We start from the raw sequence: 23,365 nt of genomic DNA on the forward strand, positions 1-23,365 counted from the left end.
GGGGAAGAAATCCCTCGGACCTGGCAAGAAGAAGAGAGTGGTTGTCGGGATCAGTGTGCGGGAGTCATCGTGGCAATTGGCTTGGTCTTGGTCATGGTGGCTTTTTGTCTGCGATCCTTCGCGGTGGCTCATCGTGGTGGTGGAGGTTGTGCAGCCAGGGTCGTGGGCCCGTGGATTTCGGAACGTGGGTTCGAGTCACCGTGCTGGTTGAAGTACGGTGTGACCGCACGAGGCGGAGAGGTACCCGACAAGGCTCTGGTCCCCAGCTTGCCATTCCCTCCTGGGCTGAGGGACCGAATAAAGACCCCACGGGGTCCATTTCGTGTGTGTGTGTGTGTGTGTGTGTGTGTGTGTGTGTGTGTGTGTGTGTGTGTGTGTGTGTGTGTGTGTGTGTGTGTGTGTGTGTGTGTGTGTGTGTGTGTGTGTGTGTGTGTGTCCGTGGGACCCGTCTGTAAGTAGAAATTGTTAAGTGCTTTTGTTCATTGTACATTGCTTTTATTCGGATAACTCTGCTCTTTGTGCTCCCCTGCCCCCCTGATAAATAAACCCCCAATTGTTCAATATTTTCCAGCTTGTTGTCTGTCACTTTCTTTCATTGACCCAGCACGGTGCGTCATGAGAATGAGAGGCCGTGTGCCGAAGTTGTCATTGGGACCGGCGCGGCTCTGGTAACTCCCGCTCGGTATGCCGGACCCGAGTCGCTACATGCGACTCAGTTCGGACAGAGTCGGCTTTGGGAGTGGTTTCCCCGGTAGCTGGACAGCATGAGTACTTAGGTAAATTGGAATTAGACAAGTGGACCCGACCTCGCGCCGTCAAAATACTGACGACCACGGTCCTTTTAGAGACCCGTGACGTTTCGGAGTTGTCTGGGAGTCACAACCTAAATTCCGGGTGGTCGGTAGGAGACGGCTCTACTGCTCCCCCTGGTGGTCGTTTATCACCGCCGAACCCCGGCCCACAACAGTACTATGTCACTTTTCCTTGGAATTGGCAAACACGAATTGCCTTTTACCAAAGTACTTTATTGTTAAACCAAAAGATTGCAATGTGTGTGTCATTTTAAAGCTTACGTCTGGTGTTGGTTTAACGGTTTGGGTGGCTCTCAAGATCTTTGAGTCTTGAGGTTCAAACCCCTGTCCCACCATTGAATTAACACCAGGTAGGGTTGACAGCCTGTCATCCTTCTGAGGTTGGCTAAAATGAGTACCAGCTTGTTCGTAACGGGGGAACTGCATCAGCGGCACAGCCACGCCCCCAGAAAATGATGCAGCCACAGAATGCACACAAATAAATACATTTTAAAGCTTACTTTCTTGGTCATGAGTTGTGTGAAGTTCTGTGTATATATTGTGATTGATGTTCACTTTTTTGAAAGGTATGGAGATGATTTGATGAAGAAAGTTAAAAAAATGGGAGAAGGGATCGACGTTGAAAAAGGACATTCTCAAGGATGCAAGAACTCTGCAGCTGAAAAAGGTGACTTTCACCGACACTACTTTATCCATTGCAGACCAAAACGAATGTTGCATGCTCGGGAGTAGTGACCTCACGCAGGTTGCAGTTTAATAACCACACCCCAACAGGAACTAGACCCCAAGTCACAAAGCCATTTGCAGCCCTGGTTCCAAGCAGTTAGGGTGCTGTGATAGACATGAACTGAATTTCCACTCAGGCTCAGCATACAAAGGAGAATCTTTAATACATTATGTACGCGTGCACATACAGGAGAATTCTCCATCAATGAAACTCTCAAAAAAATGCCCTGATCCAAGCCTAATATATCGAAGCTGGGACAAGTGGGGGGAAATGATTGAACAAGCAGGATAAAAGAGAAATAGCCTTTCATCTGGGAAAGAGTAACTTTTCCCAAAATTTGCAATTAAAGTAGCTGCTTTCTGCTACTGGAAAAGGATTGAAACAGTCTAAACTAGAGGGGGAGCACTCGGTAGAGTGCAAAACCTCCGCCGCCAATACTGCTGGGTCACTTAAGTGAACCTGATATCCTATTCACTGTAGGTCAAAACGGATCAGACTCTACTTAACCACGATTGAATAAACTAAACTAGATCGATGCGCATGTAGAAATGCCATAAAAATAAAATCGAAATTTTTTTGAAAAAAAAGTTGCAAAATTTGTTTTTTTTTCTCTAACAAATGGTTTTTTTTGGGGTTGGAAATCACTTAAAACATGTAGAAATGCAAAAACAAAAATTCAAAATTTTTTCAAAATGGCCACCATAGTGGCCATATTGGACTTTGGACCAAGTCCAAAATCTAATGGCATGATCCTGGGACCATACCTAATCCCCCCACCAAGTTTCGTCGAAATCCGTCCAGGAGTTTTTCCGTAATACTGTTCACAAACAGACAAACAGACAGGGGTGAAAACAGTAACCTCCGTCCATCTTCGATGGCGGAGGTTAACTAGAAGGGCACTCAATAGAGCACGCATACCTCCACCACATAATGCCTGATCCACACGAACATATCCTGTCCAATACATTGTTGAGATATCGTGCTGTATATAATTTTTGGCCCCATTTCTCAATGGTGAAGAATCACTTTAAGATTAAATAACTCTCGTATCCAGATCCGGATTTGGATCTTCACCAAAATTGAATCAATTCTTCCTTTTCACACACCCAACCTGTCCACCGAGTTTTGTCCGAATCCGTCCACAACTTTTTGAGATATCGTGCTATATATTGGTTTAGCACTATCACTCGATGTTGAAGAATCACTTAAAAAAATTTATCAGATCAGGATTCAGATCATATAATGGTTATAACACACATATACAAATGGACGCTTCTTCTTTCACCAATATTGTAGATGAAAAAAATCTCGTACAATTTATCTTGCGGCCCCAGAGTCAAACAAATATATAATGTATATAGTCTGATATATATATATATATATATATATATATATATATATATATATATATATATATATATATATATATATATATATATATATATATATATATATATTTATTGGTACTCCGCCCACACAACTTCCACTCGCTGCCCCTACCCCCTCCTCCCGAAACATGATTAATAATAATAAATATCATTTTTGACTTAACCTGTCCATTGATAAGCCACAGATATGACCTTCCCATTGATGTTAAGAAGCATGGAGGTTTGGTTAGAACGCGCCCATATCCGAACCTTCGGGCCTTTCACGGGCCCACATGGTCGGGAGTTTTTGCAATACGGGCTGCAATATATTAACCTTTTGGACGAGTTGATTAGAAAGTTCTCCAGATCTTTCGTATGAGTTTTCTTTCTCGCAGGTGTGTTTCCAAGTATTTTCATCTTCTTTTACAACCTTTGTGAGCCATTTTAGGTGACAATCATTATTTCGGACACACTGAATTCGGAAACATGCTCGAATCAACATTTTGCTAAAGGGGTATGCGCATGCGTGCCGAGCATTCTGGGGCGGATTACGTCATTTCGAAAGTCTCACGCGTTAGCCAAGCAATTTTTTGATTCTTTAACTTTCAGATATACATAAACATGCACATACAAATAATTGCCAAATTTTATAATGATCCCCCTTTTACCTTCTAATTAATCCCTGATGCCCACAATATTTTGCCTCACTGCTGACCTCGTATACGTTGGAGTTCAGCTTTTTTTTTTCTTTTTTCTTTTTCTGTAATCCTTTCATCAATTCTGTCTTAGTTCACTCAATTTCAGCATAGCTATGACAAAACTGTTCATGTACAAACTATAAAATGACGAACATTTGTCAACATTTTGGCTTCAACTTCAACAATTTTATCTTCTAATTCCTCCTGTTATGAACTTAACTTGAACTTGTGTTGTTAAATTATCATTTTTTGCATTCTGTTCGATAAAATTAATATTTTGTCCTTAGCATTACGTGTTCTCTCGCATCGCATTTTGTTGATATATTTTGGTCTTTAAATCATTTATCCTGCATTGGTTTTCCAAACATCCTTCATTTGAAGCAGTTGTGTGTGAGGAACAACTATTTGTCCTTCAGCATCACTCAACATCCTCTTGTTCCTTAGAATAAATATTGTGGGCAAAGCGTATTTCCACCTGACTTCTGTTGAAACAAAAATATGTCATGAGAGGGTGCAGTGGAACACCCAACCATCATCCACCATATGAGGGCACTATCCCACTCCTGACACAAATTGTCACATACTCGGGGGTCGCAGCCATGCACAAGTCGCAGCCTGTATGACCACGCCCCAAAAGTTGGTAACCACACCAATTCATGCAGTGTGTTATAGTCTGGATTCTCAGCGGTTGGGGTAAACAGGTTGTTTAACCAAATCCAGGGAAACAGGATTACTTCTCAATGTTGGTATTACATAAGTGGCTCTTTATTTGCCGTTCACATGCGAACCAAATTGCACAGATTGTCTTAAACCTAACCTGAGCAAGTTCATGAAAACCTATCAGCACAAACTCCAAATGCTGAAGCAAGAGCAGTGAGTGGTCTGTGTATGAGCACCTTGAGATGTAGCAAGCCTGTAATCAATTTGATGGTTCAGTGAGTAGTGAAGACAACTGCAACTATTTTACTGCAAAAGTAATTATGAAGTACAGGATAAAGCAGTAGCAGAAGTAGATAGCTGGAGGTGAACCATATAAATGCTGGTGAAACTCCCAAAATCCACTCACTGCTCACCTCCACTCATCGTTCCTCTCTCTTTCCTGTCTGTGGAACCAATTTCCTCAGTCTCTTCAATCTGATTCTTCCTTCCAGGGCTTCAAGACACCTGTTCACCACAATCTCAGGTCATCCCCATCCGCAACCACAATAATTTCTACCTCAATTAACCCCTTCCTCAGGCCACCTCCTCCTGGGTTTCCAGTCTTTCCTTCCACTTCTGTGATTGAGAGTTGGTGGCTGTATCCATCTTGTTCACTCCACGCTCCTTGTTTTTTCAACTCTTCATCTATTTTGTCCCTCAACCCTGCCGTTGGTGTGTTCCCCTCTCTTTCTACTGTTCTTTTCATTCCGTTATGTCCTGATCCATTTGGGGTTCCAGGTCCTCCATGAGCCTCAACACTGTATACAAAAAAAATTGGCATTGCAAGTTCTGTGTAGTGCAGTGACATTAAGAAACTGCTTTGTTTAGTGTCTCCTTGGAAAGTGTCCTGGTTTAGATTTGACAGCCTTGTCGTGAGGAACCTGGAATTCCATGCAAGCGTACCCATTTGGATTTATATTAGCCTCACCCCATTCAAATCACTCCTGCCTGCTGTGGTTAATTTCCAGCATGATGAACGGCTCAACATTAGCTCACAGACCTTGCAATCTCTGCTTTGATATGCTGTGTCTCTCTCTCTGTCTGTTTAAACGTCAAGTCCACAAACCTTTGTAGTGGCGTGCCTTGGGTCTCAAATCACCAAGGCCACCGATGGCTCCAAGGCCCCAACCCACTCATTCATGATTACACTTGCCTGTATGAATCCCTACCCTGCCACTCAGCCATGATATTGTCCAACAATGATGACTGCTTCTGACCCATGATGAATTGCTAGTTGTATGCTGATTTTACTATGATTGGCAACCTAGTTCACACTTCTTTACTTAACCAACATTGTAAAGACTAAACTATTCTGACAAAACAATAATAATCGTGCATGTACAAAATTATAAATTGCATCAACTATTTCACTCAAGCGAAGGAAGATGTGAATTTTGTTTCACTAACAAGATTAACTCAGCAGTTTGATGCAGTTTATTTGTCGCTCTACTCGCATTCTTTTTTTCATATGCGGCACAAAGCTGCAGGCTGGCGTCATTGGCTGAAGGTTTGCCTGTGCTGCTGATGCAGTGCCCTCTGTAGGTTAGAGCAGGAATTTCGAATTTGGTCATGGTGTTGGCGATAGCTCACCTACTCTTCATGAAGGACACCGTGGGATCTTTAACGTCCACCAACTATTGCCAGCAGACGGGACGCACAATTTACCGTCCGCTTGAGGGACCGAACCCCCATTGTTGAATCACCCTGGCATTGAAACACCGAGATGACAGTTTATAGCTGGGCTGAGATTCAAAACCAGCCTAGACAGCTAAGAAATGATTGCGGATTTCTCGGCCGTCCTGCCAGCCCTCTCTTCTCATTGAATACAGTCAAATACTTATCTAATAATGTTTATTTAGTTAAGAAGAGATCATGCAAAACAACCAACCGCAAATGAATTCTGTTGGAGGAAAAAAAGTGAAAATGTTTCTTTACATATTTTTTTAAATTTTATGGCAGGAGGGAAATGTAATTGCAGATGTAATCAATCAATTGTATGAAAGATTATTTAAAATTGTGTGTGTTCCTGTTTCTATGTGTTACTCTGAAAGCAGAGTGTACGCAACAAAAACAAGTTTCCAGTGACAAAAAAATCGACTTTTTAAGTTGTACATTGTGTTGCTAATAACACTCCCCTTTTGAATGGTCTGTCTAGTCCCGAGTGCACAGAAGTCATTGAAGCTTCACCCACGACTTCGCTTTGAGGCAGTGCGGTTTGTCCCTGCCACGTCTACCAATTCTGAAGTGGCTCCTCTTCATGAGGATGTTGCTCAATCATTTGGCAAAATCGACAAGAAAGATGAGGTGACCTGCAAGACCATGGTTATCGAGTCCAAGGAGCACGGCACCACGGAGTTTCTGTCTGATGGTCATAAGCAAAGAAATTTTGACACCGGATATGATCTGAGGAGCTATTCTCGGCAGGTGGAAATGGATAATGTGAATCCAGACCCACGTCATGGAGTCGTGCCACAGTTGGGATCGTCCAAACATTCTCACTTGAATTGCAACCCACAGACTCAAGAACAAGGCATGGAATTGACAGCTGAGGTTGTGCAAACGAGGAATGCATTCTACCAACGACTTTATAAGGCTGTCTGCTGGAAGCTGATGGCAGTAGGTAGAGCACACCAGGTATGTTTCTTTGCCTGCTAATGTCTTCCAAATATACCCTTTGTCTGATTGTTCGCTACTACTACGACATCTACCAAAACTCTTATCATTTAATTTTTATTATTTTATTCCTTTAATACCCATTCTTTCTCATTACTTTTTAAATGCTGATGGAAAATAATGACTTTCTAATGAAGATGATTGGAAAATGTTGTCACAGTTTCTTCCATTTTCCTCCTGCCTACCCCAGAGAATCAACCATACTGAACTACTCACTTCAGCCATGCAAGCTTGCAAAGCCAGCCCAGACTACATCTTTATTTCACTTGATCAAATATCTTCATCTGAACTATCAGATTTTTGCCATTTACCTTCACATGGATTTATTTGTGAAGTCCGCTGCAGGGAAGTATACCTTGCTACAGGCTACTCATCAAGCCAGGATGAGGCTAGGGACAGTGCCATGGAGGAAGCTCTCAGGACCTTTTTAGGGCGTGGTGTCTATGTTCAGTATATTCGCCGCAGGAGCTTTCTCGAGCATGGTGTTGAAGTTGGTGATCTCGTGCTGAACAATACCAGTGTTCCCTGCACTAATTTTCTTCCGGCTCTTCACATACCTTTTGAATGTTTACCAAATGTAGACGCTGAAAAACAAGGTCAGGGTGCTTGTTACAGTGCTGATTATCCTGCTACTGATTATGTTATACCCAAAGAACCACAAGACTTTGTGATTCTTGAAAATGCCACTGATGCTATTAGTATACTAACAAACTCTGCAAATTTTAATAACGCAGCGCTTGAATTCAAAATATTTCGATACGGCGAGCCTGGTCTCAACTGTTGCAAGGTATTAATAAGGGGTGTAGAAGTTGCTTCATTTGTCGGTGTTGGTTTTGTTAAGAAAAAAGCCGCAGAGCTCGCACTTTCAAAATTGCGATTGACACAGCCGACTATCAGCATAAGCTCTTTTTCAAACTCCTCAGACGATTGTTGTCAAATCACCCGAAAGGACATTAAGCAGATAGCCAGCACTGTTCATGATGGTGGCAGCAACAGTAGTATAAAGAAGTTAGACATTGGCTCTCAAATTTTAGAAGACAATCTCGGAAAGCAAATGCTTCGGCGAATGGGTTGGTGCGGTGGTGGAATTGGAAAAAAGGAAGGAATTGTGTTTCCGGTTCAAGCGACACGCATTTCCGGTAGGCAGGGCCTTGGTTCAGAACAAGTCGCTGTGAAAAACAAGGGAATGAAATCTAATATGCAGCAAATTATACAACAGTTCTTAACAGCAGAAGATCAGCAAGAGATAAAATTCTCAAATGAGCTAACAAAAGCAGAGCGTAAACAATTGCATTTTCTTGCTTCAAAGCATAGTCTGCAGAGTCAGAGTTATGGGAAAGGAAAAAAACGTTTCCTTGTTCTCAGGAAAAAGCTCAAGCGGGATTCCATGATGAAGATACTACTGCAACAAGGTTCTTGCGGACGCTACAGCCTTTTGCAGCCTGGGGTTGCGAGTACCTGAAGGCCAGATTTCCCTTCAGTTGTCGATACTGATTGAGAAGGTGGGATGCAAACCTGTGTTATTGCTGAAAGATGAGTAAGACATGATTGTTTTATTCAATCGTTTTTGTTTTTCCAACAATCTCGATGCATATTTCAGATATGCATTGCATTTAACGGAGAATGTGGAGGTTGAACCTGTTTTGTTTTGAGGTTTTTTTTCTGCCACACACCACTTGTTGGCAAAAGATTGTACCACCAGGAGCAATATGTATATTATGTTTCCTTTCTCACCCCAATATGCTTTCCATGTTTTGTTTTTTTTCATCACCATTTGCCGACTCTCCTACTCCTCCCCCCGCCCTGATCCCACTGAGCCATTTTCTCTCGTTTTCTCACTTTGATGCTCCACCACTATACAATAGCAACTTGGGACCTACTGTTTTGCCCTTGGGACTGATCTGCAATCAATCCAAATTTTGATCGCAGTTATAACTGATCCCAAACCAACAATGCCTCACCATAGTTGTTTTATGACAACCTATTTGATTGACATTCGTGTTTATATAGTCATTGTGACATTGTTTATGAATAACCAGGCAATATGGGTTTTATTTTGTACAAAATAAATGTTGAGTTTATTTGCTCATTTCGACCATAATTTTGTTCCAGACACCTTGGTTGAAACCAGTTTCGACAATCGCCATTGTATTGTCATGTTTGTATATCTTAAAAGCAAACGGTAAAGTGCATTCAATGCAAATGTGAAGCTGTGCATGGGACGAATGAAAGATATAAAATTAGAGAGTCGTGCACATTTCCAATTGTTTGTCATCTACCTGAAGCTGCATCTGTTTGATATTTGTGTATATTTCATGTTTATGATATCTATATTCATTTATACATAAAATTAATCCCTTGATGTGTGTAGGGAAGCTGTACACCATCTTGCTTATGCTATAGCATCATCATTAAATTTCAATTTTTTCCCTGCAAAAACTTGGATTTTGATATATATATATATATTTTTTTTTATATATATACCATCTTGGGTAACTTGCATAGAGCCTCATAATTTAATTTTCTTTGTCATACCATCGTAAAGTAAATGTGTGAGATGCATCGAAAGAGTGAATCCTGAAAAGAAGATTACAATCCTCAGACTCTGTCCATGGCTGCATTAGCAGCCTGAGCAACGTGTCGATTTTAAATGGCCATCATTTGGGGTCGATCCAGCTTTCCATGCTGACAGTCTTCCAGCACTAGTCCAAACAATGAGATCATTTAGTAAGCCTTAAAAGTTTTATTTATATTCCTTGCAGTCTTGGAATATTGCACAAGGACTACAAAAAAGTTTTTAAACTGTATTATAGCACACACCTTTCTAATTTATTTTGAGTAATGTTCATAATATTTATTGTCGTTAACACAGAATGAGAGCCAAACAATTTGTTGACCAAACCTCTTACAAAATGTCGAAATTTATATTCAATGCAACTATTTCCTTTCACACCGTGTGGCAGGCTTCATGGCGATGTTTTTTATTGTCCTTTAGGAGGGCATTGAGACACGTTGGAATACAATAAGATATGATCGTTGAAAGGTAAAAGGAGAAATACTATGTTGGAGAATCCCCCAAAAAATTAAAAAGTTCATAAACAAAGATTCTCTGGATTGCTTTCCACACCACTTTTGAAGATAAAGCGAATGCAGAGTCCAAAGTTCCTCAGCTTCACCATCATATCATGATAGAGTTTCTAATGTGTAAAAAAAGTGTTTAATACCATTTGGGACGTGTTAGGCCTTAGGGTATGTGAAGACCTGCTTGCCTGGCCTTGGATCGATCTCTGATGTCGGGCGGAACGCAGACGACACCATGTTTAAGTGTTTATGCTTCAAATGCCGCATAACGGGAATACAAAGTCATACTGAAGAAGGGGGAGGAGGGGTGATAGACAGGGCAAACCCAAGGAAAAACTAACATTTTTTTCCAGTCAAGGTTTTCTCAGTGGATTCATCATCCTGAACCCATACCATTTGATATTAGCTTGGGGGCCACCCAGAATTTTGCCTCAAATTCAAGATGGCGGCCAAAATCCAAAATTATCTTTAGGACATTTATACTGCCTCGTAGTGTTTCCTGTAAAGGTTTTTTCAGTGGTTCTGTCATCCTGAACATATATCCTTTGATATGAACTTGGGAGCCACCCAAGATTTGGCCTAAAATCCAAGATGGCTGCCAAAAATCAAAATGGCTGCCAAAATTAAATTAATTAGGTTAATACTGCAGGTCAGGTCAGGTATGGGAGCATGTGCCAGAACAGCGCGTCGCTGCGTCCACTTTCCGCCGGTACTCCAGGGACCTCCGTCTGGCCATCCCCCAGGCAGATGCCAGGCCCATCCCCATCTCCTTGAGATGATGGTCAACCTGCTGCAACCACGAGGCATGTGGTCGGCCCACTGGCCTCCTCCACTCATGAGACTCCCTCGCTGAGAGAATCTGGTGAGCAGGATCAGAGTCAGGAAAACGAGCCACATATCCATACAGCCGCAACTGACGCTCACGGACCATGCAGGTAACAAATCTCATTCGAGTCTCTCTCAGCAACCGCTCGTTGGACACAAAATCCGACCAGCGATAGCCAAGGATTCTCCGAAGAGACCTGGTACCAAAGGAATTAAGTCTCCGTCTCAGATCCTTGGTCAGAGTCCAAGTCTCGCATCCATAGAGCAAGACTGGAAGTACCAAGGACCTGAAGACTCGGACTTTCGCCCTCCCGCACAGGTACCGGCAGCGCCACACCCCATGATCCAGTGAATCCATGACTCCCCAGACCCGACCCAGACGTCTATTGACCTCTGACTCGCAGCCAGCAGAGACATGAATATCACTGCCAAGGTAAGTGAATCTCTCCACGACCTCAACATCCTCACCACAAACAGACACAGACAGGACAGCAGCATCCAAGATGTCACCGAAAGCCTGGATCTTAGTTTTGACCCAAGAAACCCGTAATCCCAGCGGCTCCGACTCCTCTTTCAGCACCTCGAGGGCCCCCAAAAGGATGTCTAGAGTCTCCGCAAAGATGACTGCAAAATCAAGGTCCGAGATCTTGACATTCCCAAACGATGCACCGCAGCTTGATCTCTCCGACATCCTCCCTAAAATCCAGTCCATTCAAGTGCTGAAAAGTGTGGGGGCCAGTACACACCCCTGACGAACTCCAGTAACAACTGGAAATAGGTCAGAGATGGTACTACCACACTTCACAGCACTCTCAGTACCAGAGTAGAGTTCAGACATCAGATCGATCAGTTTTGGTGGCACCCCACGAAGACCAAGAATCCTCCAGAGGACATCCCGATTCACTGAATCGAACGCTTTACAGAAATCAACATAGGCTGCAAGCAGCCCCTGCCGAAACTCTCGTCTGCGTTCGGTGAGGACACGAAGGGCAAGGATACGGTCAATCGTTGACCTCTTTGGTGTAAAGCCTGACTGCTCTGGACGCTGGTGCTCAAGCAGATGGTGGTGAACCCTATCAAAAATTATCCGAGCAAAGACCTTGCCCAGCACTGAGAGCAGCGTCACCCCTCGGTAGTTGTTGCAGTCTTGGCGATCACCCTTCCCTTTCCAGAGAGGGACAACAAGGCCCCTCTTCCAGTCAGTTGGGATGATGCCTGCCTTATAGTTTTTTCTGTCAAATTTTTCTCAGCAGTTCCAGCATACTGAACCTACAGCCTTTAAAATTAGCTTGAGAGCACCCAGGATTTGGCCTCAAATGCAAGATGGCCACGAAAAACCAAAATGGCCACCAAAATTACCTCAAAATTGATATTTCGTCTTATTTGTCCCCCAGAATGTTCCGTTCTCGGAAAGCAGGGTTTAAGGGCTGTGCAATAATTATGGGACCTGGGGGAGGAGGAATTTCCGGATTGTGTGCTATTGTCTTGTGAGCCCTTCTCTACAATCCATGGGGATTTGATAACTGAGACCACACTCAACCGAGAAGTGAAGGTCAGAGGTGGTCCAATGCAAGGCGGATACAGTACCAATGAGAGTACAACAGACACATTCGTCAAGACCAGTCATATCATGGCTAAGATCAGAGCTACACTGAAGGAAAAGTTAAATATCCTCAGCCCATAAGGAGACCACAATAGCGGCCCGAATACACCATGAAAATATGGTCCATAATCTCGTACTTCAGCTTGACAAATACTTCGACCCATTCCTGAATGTTCCCGCTCGTCATATGAAGACTGGTGTGGAAATCGATTGTGATGTTGTAAGAGGATTGATGTCATCCGTAGAACTGGAGAACAGAAATATAAAGAATTTGTTGACTTGAGACTCAAAGCCAGTGGGGAAGAACGAGTCAATTTCTTCGACAAGATTACCAAGCTCAAGATCAAAACCGGGATGGAGAAGGCCAAGAAAGACCCAAAAGTTGTTAATATCCTGAAAGAAGACAGACAGGCCTTCGGTTTAATGGGAGGCAAAGCAACATCTCCAGAAGAGGCACATTCATATCCCTTGACTACTGTCCCACTAGCTCTAGCCACACCAGAGAGATTTGAGACAAGGTTCAAAAGCACCATTGAGGAACTACCTCATAGAAGAGTCTGAATCAGTCTGTGGGAACCCGCCACATGATGGAAATTGGCTTATAGATGGAATGGCTGCTGTGAAATCTGTTCCTGCTCAGCAAACTTGGGGAAAATATGCAGCAGCCCTGTTGAAATTTTGCTCTCTAGCAAGTGACTCCAAACCGCAGCAACTGGGAATCATATTTGATTCATACAGTACAGTCACAAGGAGCTCACTCAACGTCGCCATGGCACACCTGGAAGAAGAACTCACATCACAAGCTCTGAACAGGACATGCCTAAAGGGAAAGATTGGGACTCGTTTCTGCCAAACTCCGAAAATAAGACAGAACTGATTCGATTTCTAGTCGGTTACTACAAGACCGATGCTGTGAAATCCAACCTGAAAGTTCCACTAACTGTGACAGAGGAAGATAATACCTGGTTAATAACGCAACTCAAAATCGAGATGCTTGACTCCTGCAACCACCACGAAGCTGACACCAGACTCATCCTCCATGCATCCAAGTCAACAGATCCTGTAATTGTCAGGGCGACAGATACAGATGTCTTTGTTCTCCTGACCTATGCTTATTCTGTCATTAAACCATTACAAGACTGGATGATGAAGATTGACCATGAGAGGTATGTTAGCGTCAAAGCTCTAACTGACCGATTAGGTGACGAAATGTGTCAAACACTTCCTGCCTATCACAGCATTACAGGGTGTGATACAACCTCTTTTCCATTTGGTGTTGGTAAAGTAAAACCACTGAAGAAGACAAAGAAACTGGGAAAGTTCCAACTCCTCTCGCAACTTGGCACATTGCGCACTTCAGTTGAAGACATCGCCGATGCTAAGACCTTCTTTAGAACCTGCATGTATGCTGGAAGTGAACATGAAGAGTATGTGAGATAAAGGATCAGAATGTACGACAAGCAGAAAGTGAAATCCAGTTCAAGTATCTTGCCAGATGAGAGTCGCTCCAATGAACACCTCAAGAGGAGCGATTTACAAGCTTTCATCTGGTATCAATGTCTGAAACAAGATATTGAGTATCCTTCCATCAAACACAGAGGTTGGGAAGAAACGGAAGATGGTATTCGGCCAATATGGTTCACCTGCCCCCAATTCCTAGCAAGCCTTTCGGTGACGAGCAGTAGAAGAAGGTTAACACCAGGTAAATATACATTTATTTATAGTAATGCTACGCAAGGTTTCCATGTGCTGATTCAGACTTGTTACTTACAAAATCTAAAGATTTCGTAAGTATATTGATGACTTCCGTCATCTGTTTGTGTGTGTTTATTTGTTTGTCGGCACGATAACTCGAGAATGGAAGAAGCTACCAATGCCAAATTACACCACGTGATTCAGGAGGGTGATGGCTAGTGCTGATTAGATTTTGGTCAAAATCGGTCAAAGGTCAAGGTCACAGTGAGGTCAAATATTCCATTTTTGATGGTTTGGTACAGATAACTCGAGAACGGAAGAAGCTACCAATGTCAAATTACACCACGTGATTCAGGAGGGTGATGGCTCACGCTGATTAGATTTTGGTCAAAATCGGTCAAAGGTCAAGGTCAGTGAGGTCAAACATTCGATTTTTGATGGATTGGTACAGAATCATCATAGAAACTTCTGGTTTGCGTCGCTACCTTCTCTAGAGCCAGCTTTTATTCGACAAGGTCAGAGGTCAAGTTGACGATTTCGTAAGTACCAGTCTATGACTGCTTGTTGTTTGTCATTCTGGGCCAAATCCTGGGACTTATATTATCGAAATCAATTTGACAAAGCATTCCAATAATTTCCGATCATACAGGTGACATTAATTATGATGCAGACACAGAAAATACGAGAGACATGGCCCAGCCCCCAAAGAAGAAGAGAAGAACGAGACCCAGCCATAGTGAGGACAAAGGAGACGACAGCACAGGAGGGGACGAGAGTACTGGAAGTGACAGCGAGAGCATTGAAGAGCAGTCAGCTACCTATTCTGGCAGTATTAGAGCAGTCCATTCATCTGACTCGCAGACGGACAGTGACTTGGATAATAGCGAATAAACATTAACTCTGGACTTGCAGTTCTTTCTTAATTATGTGTTTGTATCGCCCATTTTGTTGGTGAATTGAACTGTAGGATGACCAGAAAATGCGGTTAATATTATCTCAATTTACATTTTGTGGCCTGTTTTGAGTGAGAATGTCATATTTACATGATAATAAAGCTCGGTTGAGGATTCGAGACCCCAAAATCAATTTCCAGTACCATTATAAACCCCATATTATGTACAAAAAGTTAATTTAACAGGAAAAGAGAACCCTTATTTATTCAATTTTGGTGGCCATTTTAGTTTTTCGTGGCCATCTTGCATTTGAGGCCAAATCCTGGGTACCCTCCAAGCTAATAACAAAGGACATAGGTTTGGAATGGTGGAACCACTGAGAAAACTTTGACAGGAAAATCTAAGAGGTAGTTTGAATTTAATTAAGATGATTTTGATGGCTATCTTGGATTGAAGGTCAAATCCTGGGTGGCCCTCAAGCTAATTTTAAAGGCTGTAGGTCCAGTATGCTGGAACTGCTGAGAAAAATTTGACAGGAAAAACTACAAGGCAGTATACACCTAATTAATTTAATTTTGGCAGCCATTTTGATATTTGGCCACCATTTTGGAATTTCGGCCAAATTCTGGGTGGCTTCCAAGCTAATCTCAAAGGATATATGTTCAGGATGACAGAACCACTGAAAAAACCTTGACAGGAAACACTATGAGGCAGTATAAATCTCCTAAAGGTAATTTTGGCAGCAATTTTGGATTTTGGCCACCATCTTGAATTTGAGGCAAAATTCTGGGTGGCCCCCAAGCTAATATCAAATGCTATGGGTTCAGGATGATGAATCCACTGAGAAAACGTTGACTGGAAAAAAGTGTTAGTTTTTCCTTGGGTTTGCCCTGTCTATGATCGCTCTCGTGCAGTAATTAAATATGAGCAGAGATAGGTTTTCAAAGGGATAAACACAGTTACAGTGAAGAAAAACGATCAGCTGGAGGCCAGCGTGGGCCGCCAACTATCCACAATGAAACTATGGGCACTTTCTCTCTATCTCAGAAAAAAAGGAAGCGAATAAGAAGGGAGGAGGGGGGAATGGGAGGGGGTAGAGCTGTACCGAAAAAGCAAACAGCAAAAATAGCGAGGACAAGAGGGGTGGGGGTGACGACGACGACGTGAGGGAAGGCCGAAGTGCTGGGTCTATTGAAGAGAGGAAGGGAGGAGCACAGATGGAGAGTAACGATGCACAGAAGAAACACAGAGGGAAGCAAGGTGAAAAACGATGTGAAAAGGGATAGAAAGGCAGAGAGAGAGAGAGAGAGAGAGTTCAGCCTTGAGGTTGGCTGGATGGTGTTTTCTGGCTCTCCTGAGTGGACAAACACTTGTGGGCTTTGTGGAATGATCTGAGGGTGCCTTTGGTTGGATTTGATATCCAGGAAAAGAAGGCAATTTGTTTAAAGGCAACTCCTGCACCACTGGATTCAGTGTACCATGGTGAGAGGATGACTATGATAACTGTAGATGAGAATGGATGAATCTGTGCATAAGAGAGCAGGTTTCTGTGGAAGAATTCCCAGGATATGTTAATGTCAGGGCTGGTGGAGATGGAAGACCATTCCTGAAGTGAGATGGCAGCTTGCAGTTCCTGTCAGTCAGCTTCAGTGAACTACTAGACTTGCAGGCACTGAGGTGGCTCTCTGAAAATAGGCAGAGAGATGTTGACTCTCACAAGCATATGATCAGGCAAACCAATAGGCAAGGAAAAACGGGCGACATTAGCAGGTAAATTAGTCATTACTACGTTCAGAGGAGAGGATGTGCTTATGGCAGAAATACAGGTTGGAAAGTTCACAGATTGTGTCAGGCCAATGGAATCGCAGAAGTCCTATGCTGCAGTGCCGTGGCTGGTGAAGGAAGTACCAACACCCGGTCAAGTGGTATGTTACAATTGAAATTGCCACATATGAGGTAGAGAGAGTTTGGAGGGGTGGTTAAAAATTGGTCCATGTTGACAGAGAAAGATGCAAATGGAGTCGCCACTGTTTGGAGGACGGTACAACACAGACAAACAAGAGGTGGGAGCTGGACCACTCGATCAGGGCGATGGGGGAAGGACCACTCGCTCAGGGTGACGGGGCACGGACCACTCGCTCAGGGTGACGTGACGTGACATGGCGCGACAAAATATTCTACATTGAGTGAACGATTTGCTCAGAATGGCGTAGCGTGGTACCGCTATCGACAATGGGTGCTCGGCAAGTACCTTAAGCACTCCAATTCAATGGTTGTTAAGGAACACTTGGCCAGGCTGTCGCTGCACACCATAAAGGATCCCTTTAACTTTAAAACTTGCTTCACCACGCACGCAGCAGTTAATGAAATAAAACTAATCTATACAACCGTCATTTTTCTTGCTCGTCTGTGCACATGTCATGTGGTACATCGGTTCGGGGTCTGCGCAAACGTTGCAACTTTTTTTTTTAACGTGTTTTTTTTTTTTTTACCAGATTTGCTTTGATTTCCTGCAGAGCACCACACGAAACCTCCAAAAATATAGACACAGATCTGGCAGATGCTATAGATAGGCAGTCCTTTTGGGGGACAGAGCGTGAGGTCGAGCAGTGAATCCATTAAATCATACAGTTCAATGAAACTAGTTAATTTTGTTATGTTTTGAAACTAGTTAACTTGCACATGTCAGTGCACTTCAGGTTATTGGCAAGGCACGTGCAGTCTGGGAGTTTGCACGACCGTCCACACTTGCAGGAAAGCAGTTGCAACACTGCATCCGGTGCTGGAGAACCCTGCATCCACTCGATGGCCAGCTTCCCGTCATCATCAGTGGTCCATCCACAACCCTTGGGACTTGGAACATAGTGTTGGCATTGCAGACAGCACCTCCAAATAGCAGCCTGGTAGTTTGCACGGAGGACGTGCATGAAGAGGCAGTCTTCACATGGTGGAAGCTGACTGGACTCTATCTCTCCCCGTCTGGTACAGAAGAGTTGATGTCGGAGTTCATTGACTTTCATGGTGTTGGTAGACGGCACGTACATGTGGCAGGTGACCTCTTGCAGCTTCTGAAAGAGCTCGGTGGATACTTCCCATGAATGACCGAACTGACTGAAGGCCTCTTGGTCGGTCTTATGCGACTTCATTTGCTTCAAGGCACCCATCTTTCCCCGGCCTGCAAAGGCACTGACTGTATCACAACCGGAGAACACGTGCAGTCCAACCAGGGCATCACAGACACTGTCTGCCATCGATCGAGCAAGCTTGTCAATGTCTAGGAACCGTGTGCGGGTTTGCGTACCACATTTCTGATACACGGGGCATGGGATGTCCTTATTGAAGGCAAGACACAGCACGAGGACATCTGTATCTTCGGCAGTGATCACCACAGCCTTGTACCCAGCCGCTGCTGCATGCAGAGCATGCAGAAGCATTCGTGTGTCTGCTTCCTCCTGCGTGGACTTCAGCTCTGCCACTTCCTCCCAGTGGTCCTTGGTTTTTTTTTTGGTTTTTTTTTTATTTTCCCCCAAAACGTCATTATCTCAGAATGGTAAAATGGTAACAATGCAAAATACATACACTAAGCTGCTCTTCTGGAACGGTTATCACATATTGAAATAATCATATAGTCCCTACCAATAACTTAGTAGCCCTAAAGTTTGGTTTCTTCAGATGGTACCGATATATGCCTGGGCCCATGGACTATTGCTGAAAGTAAATAGGTAAATCAGCTTAGTTATTAGACTCATTATTTCTTTAAATTATCAGATTTCACAACATTTCGACACTTATTTAGTCCAAACAATATCCCATCTTCAAAACCGAAATATTTCAAAGATATACTTTAACTGGTCCATGAGAGTAGATCGTGGAAAATTGTATCACATCATGCATGAAATCACTCCAAGCTCCTAATTTGAAAACTATCGTACTTATAAAAGCGATGTATACAGCGATTCGTGGCTATGATGAACAGGCATTCGATAGTACGAGTGAGGAAAGTGGGAAAAAAAACTTTGTGGTTAAGAAATCGTTGTGGCCTGTTCCAAGTCAGGCCATGGTTGAGCAGGCCAAAAAACATGGCGGCTTCAGACCCCGGTGAGGTTACCCAGGAAACGCCTTAAGTCCCCAGAGAGTGAGGTGGCCGTGGATCACCCGATGAAGGATATGATTAAATAAGGCCATTATTTATCTTCAAAAGGGGTGTCTTGATTAACCCAAACATCCAATTTTCAGTCATGCACTTCCTTGGAGTTTTCTTAGTATGCATGCAAAGTTTCAGGCTGCTAGATTTTATGGTTTTGGAGTTATGGAGGAGACACACTGACTGACACTGACACAGACACACAGACACACAGACACACAGACACACAGACACACAGACACACAGACACACACACACTTTTTAGTATGGATGAATGCCTTCTGTTTCTCCTTAATAACGTCACTGTTGTGGGTGTAGATGGAGGAATTTCTTCGGAAAGTTTGGATTGAGTAGAGTTGTTTGGTCCGTGGTTGTGTAGGAGACATCTCGATGTAAATCAAGTTGGGAGAGTGTGAGCTTAAGTGTTACTTGTCACCACATGGGGGTGGTGCTGTGTTAATTAGATAAGGATTAAGGCCAAGTTCCACCAGTATGTAATTGCCTCCTGTGGCTTTCTCCTACCTTTTTGCATTTACAAGCCAGCCAGGAAGGAGTTGCGTTTTTATAACAACCACAGCCATAACAACAAGCAAGCAAAACGTGCCGAGCAGGCAGAAGCCCCGCGTTCCCGGGTTTCGTGTCAGCAAGCCACGCCCAGAGGTGGAAGTAGGGTGAGGTTCGCAGTCGTAGTTGTGAGAGGAACATAGCTGGGACGGAGGATCTTGCTTTGCTCTACTCTTGGCACAACAAAATGGCTGCTTGATTCTCGTGTCGTGCTGCGAATTGGCTCGTGTGGTGTAGCAAGACGCTAGCCATTGACTCTTGGTTGGGTCGTATGAGACGGACTTCGAAGCCTCTTGTATATCACCGAAGAGCAGGCAGCACGCAAAGTGGAGCGATCTTCTCAGCACGCAAAGAGTAATGGCCACACATCTCACTTCAGATCCCGGGGCCGTTCCAGGATAAGCAAAACAGCAACCAGTAGAGCGCATACCCCTGCCAGGCTGTACTGTTCACGTTTTGTACCCCACTGAGAGACCGGATGTGGATCTGGGCATGAATCAAAATCGAATCGCCTTGTTCTTGTCATTGAACCAACTCATCCACGAGGTTTTGTTATAATCTGTTCACAGCGTTTTCACATATCATGTTATATTGTAAAGGATTCGGCGGTGGTGGGATTCGCACCCTACTCTTGACTGCCAAATGTTGAAGATTCAGCGTCACTTAACAGCACCGCCGTCTCCGGGGTTATAATGCCGGCTGGCTCGGCACAGGCCATGGGTCACGTGCCTCGGATCACGATACCAACGTACACCTGTGCCTTGCCAGTTGGGAAAATAGACCTCGGTTACAGACTGTGTTTGTTAGAGACCGAGCGGAGTCTGCCAGTCCGTAACCATTTTGGTTTTAAATACAAATCGAACAATTGTTCCTCAGCACGGGACGAATAAACTCAAGGCGGAAACTTTCATATGAATCAGCCAGATTTATCGGGGACACATCGGGGAACACGACACAAGCAAAACATTCACGGCAATGTTATAATCAATCTATAACCTGCTCTTAACTCGGGAGCTACGGATTATGGGTTTTGAAGGGAACCCTAGCGAGATAAACCTTAGACAACATGCAGACAGCATGCAGACAAGACACAGAGTACTTAGTGATGCCTCATGGACGAGAGGAAAAGTGTCAAAGGCATGAATGCGACTCGTGACAAGCCGATGTCAACGGATTCGAGCACCCAGCTCGAGCATGCAGCGTGGAAAAAATGGCGGCATCGTCCTTTTGTCCCCCTCCCATGCACCAGCCTCAGTGCGTTCAGCCCCCGTGAAGGTCGACGGCACAAGAGCGAAGATCCACGGTGTGCTCCAGCTGGCTTTTCACAAGGTCGAGCATACAAATCCAGGCCTGGCCTGCTCACCAGATCAGGCCAAATCAGGGTGTTGGGCTCCGCAGGCGGATCGACGGGTTTACAAGACCAGCCAGGAAGACCAGTGTCGAGCCGTGCAGTGAGTAGGGACAGTCAGAGGCTCCGTCACTGGACTCCGGATGAACCTGGGGACGACCCACACGCTGGGTCCATCGCCGAGGAGGAACAGCTGTCAACTCACTCCTCACCAAGTAGATCGCAGACTCGACTCTAGCAGCCTCTCATCCAGCAGCAGGCAGACTCGACAAAGCAGCTGTTTTTTTTTCAGCAGATCGCGACTCGACACTTAGGCAGTTGCTCTCTTGCCTTTCGGGAGCTCGCTTTTCACGAAAGCCGATCGCAAAAAAAAACCCTCAAGCAGTTCGTCTTACTGCCGATCGCCCGACTCGATGCTCAGGCAGTTCCACTCTTGCCTTCCCGGCACTCGCTCTTTTGGACACTCCCCTGGGGACCCGTGATTGGTCCATCGCTCGAGATTGCAGCTGCCCTCCACCAATCGGCTGCCAACACGTTTCGCCGACCGACACTCTCAGAGCGCTGGGCGGGGCTAGTTCGGAGAGGGGAAAGAAAAATAAGCAAGGCGCCTCCTGCTCCACCACCACTGTATGAACACTGGACAGCCGGCTACACCTCCCGACACACATGTAACGTCCAATTACCGAACAACCTGACTAAACATGCATTTAACGGGGGATCTGGGCTAATCCTATATTTAATAATACACTAAGGGCCATTTCCGCAACAATATATCGTTTTTGGCCCCATCTCTCAATGGTGAAGAATCAATGAAAGAATTTCTTTTTAATTCCCGAGTCATGATGCCCAGTGCAGCTCCGTAATACTTGGACATACACCCCCAACACCCCACTCTCCTCTGGTCATGTTACCTTGGCGGTCCATGTTTTTTTTTTACTTTCCGCTGGATCTTTTAGGAAAACATGCATATTCACACCGTCTTTGGATGTGTTGCTGCAACCAGCAAGAATACATCCAGCCGGCATTCTCAGCACTTTTAGAGTTCACAGCGCGTGCACGCCACGTGTAAACATGGTCCTGACACGTGATGTATGACGTCATCACATCGCTGTTCTTTTGGAAGTGGGGCCAATCAGCGGACAAGGACACCAAGAAAACGTTAAAATCTTCGTTTCAAGATATTTATTCATTTAACCAAAGTTCATTTCCTGAGTCTGTGGACGGCCCTTGAAGCACTCAAGCACGTACTCCATTCAAAACCGTTGGTACAGAACGGCAGGCTTGGCAAGCATGAGCTAGCTGCTTGGTAACTGAACACAACCCAATTGTGCAACTTTGTTCCTTCCGTTCTTCCGGAGATGGACTGATTGAAAGATATCTTGACCAATCAAAACTCACCGAAATTACAGTCAGGAATGCAAGCTTTTACATTAAGATCTGTCCAGTGCTGTGGGCCTGGTCGTGCAGAGCTGCTCTGGGACAGGCCTTGGGCAACAACAAGCAGCAACAACAACAAAAAAGAGCAATCAGAGATCGCAGACCTTCGCCAGGACTTGTTTTGTGTGTGGTGTTTGTGTACTGGTGTGTTACTCAATAACAAACAAAACTCGAACGACCACTTCACAACTGTTGGCAGTGATGACTTCGAATTAAATAAGTGACCCAATGTCATACAATATAGTGGGAATTGTCAAGGTTTAGCGTTGGTTGTTAGTGGTGACAATTAACAATGGGAATTCAAACAAGAGAATGATGGAAAAGCAAGTATGTTGTGTGGACGATTTAAGTTGGGGGCGTGGTCACGGTTCATTGTGACGTCAAACAATTGGAGAATGAAAAATAGAACGTTGAACCACCAGTTCACCAGTTGGTAGGTTGACGCGCACCAGAGATGTGGTTTTTCATCGTGGTCTTGCTGGTCCAAATTAGTAGAACATCTTGACCACCCTAGCAGCTAAGCCGAAATTGTAATTAATAGCAATGAGCTGATACTCTCGGTACGCCACCTTTTGGGTGGAATGACGAATGGTTCTGTGGAGCATGAAAGGAAAGTCTTGAACGGTTTTTGAAATATGAATTCTCTGTTTGGGGTTCACAAATGACATCGACCCCCAGCAGGCACAGGCACACACACACACACACACACACACACACACACACACACACACACACACACACACACACACACACACACACACACACACACACACACACACACACACACACGCGCACACAT

General features: G+C 44.2%; 1 protein-coding gene and 1 pseudogene across 1 annotated transcript in view; both read left to right on the forward strand.

The window, feature by feature from the left end:
- Positions 1 to 9,415, forward strand: part of LOC147024798 (NF-kappa-B-repressing factor-like) — a 10,900-nt gene extending 1,485 nt beyond the window's left edge. Inside the window, exons 2-4 of the mRNA XM_085885065.1 lie at positions 1,379 to 1,479; positions 6,459 to 6,937; positions 7,167 to 9,415. Of these exons, the coding sequence (XP_085741191.1) occupies positions 1,379 to 1,479; positions 6,459 to 6,937; positions 7,167 to 8,438 (1,852 nt within the window). The 3' untranslated portion in view covers positions 8,439 to 9,415. The remainder of the gene's footprint in view (positions 1 to 1,378; positions 1,480 to 6,458; positions 6,938 to 7,166) is intronic.
- Positions 9,416 to 12,194: 2,779 nt separating this feature from the next.
- On the forward strand, positions 12,195 to 15,515 carry LOC147024799 (uncharacterized; annotated as a pseudogene).
- Positions 15,516 to 23,365: the final 7,850 nt, after the last annotated feature.

The sequence above is a fragment of the Eptatretus burgeri genome, chromosome 6 (genome assembly GCF_056783735.1).
Source record: "Eptatretus burgeri isolate ZD-2024b chromosome 6, Ebu_testis_v1, whole genome shotgun sequence".
NCBI classification, from domain to species: domain Eukaryota; kingdom Metazoa; phylum Chordata; class Myxini; order Myxiniformes; family Myxinidae; genus Eptatretus; species Eptatretus burgeri.